At 47.2% G+C, this 4985-nt stretch overlaps 1 protein-coding gene across 1 annotated transcript; it reads left to right on the top strand.

The window, feature by feature from the left end:
* Window positions 1-1490: 1490 nt before the first annotated feature.
* LOC142076618 (olfactory receptor 10K2-like) lies at window positions 1491-2441 on the top strand. Its single transcript, XM_075138904.1, has one exon. It carries the CDS (start codon window positions 1491-1493, stop codon window positions 2439-2441), a length of 951 nt encoding a protein of 316 aa, XP_074995005.1.
* The last annotated feature ends 2544 nt before the right edge of the window (window positions 2442-4985 follow it).

Raw genomic sequence — 4985 nt, 5'->3', positions numbered from 1 at the left:
AATTTCTTCCTTGCTCAGTCTCTGCAAGGAACGAGTCACTAAAAGTGCCTGATTGATCCTAGTCATTGCTTAGGAAAAATCCTTGAGTCTTGAGTTCAGCACACATCCACTACTGAGAATTGCCAATGGTATTTTTGACATGCTTAAGGGAAATAGATCAGCTCTAAATTATGCCCATTGCAACCAATTAATAATGCCTCTCACTGCCTGTGGACATAGCAGTCCTTGGGTGGATTAATGAATACACACCACCCTCTCCATAAGAGCTGGTAGCTGCTGTTCCCTTGCCCAAAGGGACAGGAGGGCTAGGTCTGTCAGAGAGGCTGCTGATGCCTCCAGCCACAAGTACACAAAGGGCTGCAAGCCTGCTCCACAGCTGAATATCCCTCTGGCCAGTGCAGGTATGGTTTCTGGCTCATTTTTCCCCTGGCTCCACAGATTTCCGATCTGCATCCTTATTTTCCGGTGCTGGGGACTAGAGGGGAGGAGAGGGAGAGGTCCTGTAGCAGGACCCTGCACTCAGCCCTGCCGTCCTGGCACGCATCAGCCCTTGCAGAAGGAAGAAGGTCTGAGTCTGATTCATATAAGACCCTTTTGCCTCACTGCCCTTTGTGTGAGGAAGGAAGCATGCCATCCATGTCCACCACTATCCCAGGACAAACGGCTCCCTCATTCCTGGGGAGAGCTAAGACTCTTCCCCACGTGTCTCCTCTTGGAAACTACTGCAGCGCCGGCAGCTCTTCACACATGCTCCCCTTGCTGGAATAACCCCCAAGGATTGCCATGGGTTTGCAGTGGGAGTTGGCTGTGCTGCTCAAACCCTATTTTACCTGCTTTTCTTCTCCATCCACTCAGCACAGCATTGCCAGCGGCTCCAGCGGCTCAGCTTATACAGCTCTGTACATGTCGCTGAGAGCTAACACACTCCTTGTATGGGTGAGAGGCTCTGAAATGGTGTTTCCTCTTTTGCAGGTCACAGGAGGTCTTTCAGGCACTTTCCCAAAATTACAGCTTACAAGAAAGTCTTTGCAGACCCTCCATCTCCAGCCTGTAACTTTCCTGCCCTTGCAGTGATTGCCCGCAGAGTGCTTGCACATAGGTAGGTGATGTCAAATGATGAGAAATGGGGCTTCCCCAAAGGGGACTTTCTAGGTGATCTCCAGCCACTGTGCCATCAGAGCTCCCCAGATCACATAAGAGAAGGAGCCACGAGTCCTTGAGCCACCCGTGTGCTCTCAGGAGCTGCAGCAAGACCAGGAGCTGCCCATTGCACAGCACCCACCAGCCGTTGTGTGTCCCAAGCCAACGCACAACACCGTCGTTGTCCCAGGAGGACAACCAACACTGCGAGCACAGAGGCCAGGAAACGGTTTTTGTGAGGGATGCTCGAGGACGTTCTCTTTGTCACAGCAGCAGGCCACCTTGTACTTTCTGTGACCCGGGTGCTGTTTTTCTTACTGCCTGATATCTGAAGAAAACCTTTCATTTCCATGGGGAACAACAACCAAACCCTGGCCACAGACTTCATCTTCCTGGGTTTCTCCAGCCTCGCAGAACTGCAGAAGCTGCTTCTTGTGGTGTTTTTGCTGCTGTACGTGGTCACTCTGAGCATGAATACCACTATAATGGTTATCATATGGGTCGATCGGAGCCTTCACACACCCATGTACTTTTTCCTTTGCGTCTTGTCATTTTCTGAGACTTGCTACACCTTTGTCATTGTCCCCAAGATGTTGGTTGACTTGATAGCAGAGAGGAAAGCCATTTCCTTCCTGGGCTGTGCTGTACAAATGTACTTCTTCCTTTTCTTGGGGTGCTCCCACTCCTTCCTCCTGGCAGCCATGGGCTATGACCGCTGTGTTGCCATCTGCCACCCCCTGCATTACAACAGCATCATGACCTGGCGAGTATGTGCTCAGCTGGTGGTTGCTTCTGCTCTGAGTGGCTTGCTAGTTGCCCAGGTGGTTACCCCCTTGGTATTTTGCTTGCCCTTCCAGGCATCCAGGAAACTCAACCATTTCTTCTGTGACATCTCCCCTGTCCTCCGAGTGGCCTTTACTCATACAAAACTCAGTGAGGCCATTATCTTCACGCTGGGTATCTCTGTCCTTACAATCCCACTGATGCTGATCCTCATTTCATACCTCTTCATTGTCTTGGCCATCTTGCAGATCCCTTCAGCCGCAGGGAGGCACAAAGCCTTCTCTACCTGCAGTGCTCACCTGATAGTAGTGGTTATTCATTACGGCTGTGCCTCCTTCATCTACCTGAGACCCAACTCCAGCTACTCATCGGATCAGGACGCATTGATCTCTGTCACTTATACCATCCTCACTCCCCTGCTCAACCCTATGATTTACAGCCTAAGGAACAAGGATGTCAAAATGGCTCTTCAAAAAGCAATCAGGAAAAACATACTCTCTCAGAAAGTTTTCCAGTGAAGAGGTTAAGATGAGCTGCTTCCTGACTGAGTATTTTCAGCCAACATCTTCCACTTCCAAAAAAACATCCATACGGATGTTTTGCTCACAGAGAAGCTTTCAGGAATGACATGACAGCTCATCGTTGCTGCTAAGAACCTGACATTAAAAATCAACAAATTCTAGTCACAGTGAGACTGGAAACATGAGCTTCAGTGAAACACAATTTTTTTTTTAAATTTGGAAACCCAAATTTTCACTCCAGTGATAGTAGTTTCTTAGGTACAATTTTTTCACATGAGCCATTTACTAAATAAAAAGCATAGATGTTGAAATAATTTCACAGTGAAAGTCCTGTTTTTTAGGGAGATGGCAAACTCGGGACCATGTTTTTATTGTGTATCAAGATACCGCTGAGCTCTGACACCTGCCCATCTGCATGGTATTGTGGTGCCCATCAACAAAGCCTGCAAGGCAAGTGCATCAGCCTGTCTTTGCCATGGGCTAACTTCATCCACACAGCCATGAACGAAACCTCAGCTGATTATGTTCACTTGCTGACCTGTGTGAAGCTGATCACATACGTAAGACCTTAGACAGTTGCAAAACATGTGCCCACCAACTTCAGGGAGGATGAGAATGAGAATGTCTATTGAGATGGACCTACAGAGTGGCTTTTCAGGAACAGTTCTCTTAGAAAAATAAATGAACAAGGTCTCCATACATGCATGTTTCTCCTCCACAATAATGGTGTTTTCCCTAAATCAATGGAGCCATCTGGGAAGGTGGAATTAGCAAAACTAGGAAAGGAAATGTTTTCCGGAGGAAAAGACCCTGTGGTAGTGTTCTGCAGAAATACTCATTTTTAAAACCATGCTCCATCATCTTTCAGAACTTCTGTCATGTGCAGTCCAGTGTTTCTCTCCCTTCACCCGTGAGATTGTCCAAGATGTGTCTCAGCACAGTCCAGTGCTGAGTTCCCTCTTCCCAACCCAGGGTGGTGGGCAGCACATACACAATGTCCAGCCCTGAGCCACCAATGATCTCCCCAACAGAGTTCTTGAGGACTAACAAAGGAAACAGACTTTATTTTCTGGACAGAATGAAATGGTAGAAAGCAACAAACCAGAAAAACTAAAATGCATCTGAAACTTTTCTCTATTTCTAGGGTTTTTAACCACGTCAGAGATATAGTCACATTTCCTCCAAAACTTTGTATGTCACATTGCCATTTCTCTGGCTTTAACGTGCCAGAATTTCCTCTCTGCAGAATAAAGAGACTTTTGGGGGGTCAGTATTTCCCCCACACAGAGACACTCACATTTCTAATCATGTCTCTTCACTGTGAACATCAGTGCTCTTTCCATGAAGCAGACTAGATCGAAGCTTTTTGGTGTTTCAGTATGAGGTGATTCCTCCACTCTGAGACAGTGTGTATTGCTCCTTTCCCACTCACTCTGTTTTTTTTAACATCCTCTGCAAAGTCTTGGATTTCTGTTTAGCTCCCACTGTTGCAGTCTTTATTTCTAAGGGGTTTCAAAATAGCAGAGATAGTCAAGTTTCCTCCAAAGCTTCATATGTCACATTGCAATTTGTCTGGCTTTAACCTGGTGGAATTGCAGCCGCTCAAAGCAAAGACCCCTTTTGGGGTCAGTGTCTTCCACACACAGAGGTATTCTTGTACGTAACCCAATTGTTTTGGCGTTAACATCAATCCTCTTCCTGTTAAGCTGAATAGATCTAAACTCTTTGGTCTCAACATCCTCTGTAAAGTCTTGGCTGCAGCATTTCAATTCAGGGATGATCCTGCTTTTGACAGCTACTCCCTGAGTTCTGATGACAGGTTGGGTTATTTTGTCACATTATTTCCATTGCAAACATGCACTATTTATCATGGGGTGAGTGGGTCTAGAATCGGGACGTTCCAGAGTGATACTGCCCTGACCCCATGCAGCAGGTAGGGGATGGAGCAGAGAATGGAAGAGAGGGTGCTGCAAGCCCAAAAGGCACCTGGGGGCTTTTTATAGCCTTTAGCGGAGTGCTTTACACATGACACTAGGTAAATCAGGCACCACCAGCAGTGACTTGAGCCCATGTTAGTTCAAAAAAGGATTGTGGAAGGAAGAAACCTCTGCAAAAATGGTCCGAGCAAGAGATGGTGAAGGAATCAGCATTTCACCCTCCCCGTGAGAACCTGACAGATTGCAGGAGGAAAACCCTCTCCTTTCTGTTAATTGAAACTAAATTGAAACTAAACCAGTCCTTCCCTTGCTTTATGTCTTTCTTCATTGTTTCCTGGTATGATGCTATTAATGATTTCATTAAAGCAGTTGCAGAGCAGTTCCCCGAAGAAGTCTGTTTTTTGCAGAGGCTCTTCGCAGACCTCTCATGGTTCTTGGCTCATTTGTAGGATTCAGCTCCCACCAGGCAGTGGCGGTGCCAGCGAGGGACAGGACTGGGGCTGCCTGTGCCACCCTGTGGAGAAACTGAGGCTGGAAGGGCCTTCCCAAGCCCTGTTCAGAACATCACCAACTTCAAAGGCAGACCCAGTTCTCCAGCGCCTTT

The sequence above is a fragment of the Calonectris borealis genome, unplaced genomic scaffold (assembly GCF_964195595.1).
Source record: "Calonectris borealis unplaced genomic scaffold, bCalBor7.hap1.2 HAP1_SCAFFOLD_74, whole genome shotgun sequence".
Classification (NCBI taxonomy): domain Eukaryota; kingdom Metazoa; phylum Chordata; class Aves; order Procellariiformes; family Procellariidae; genus Calonectris; species Calonectris borealis.
The sequence above is the reverse complement of the archived record's forward strand: the minus strand, read 5'-3'. Positions and strand labels throughout refer to the sequence as shown.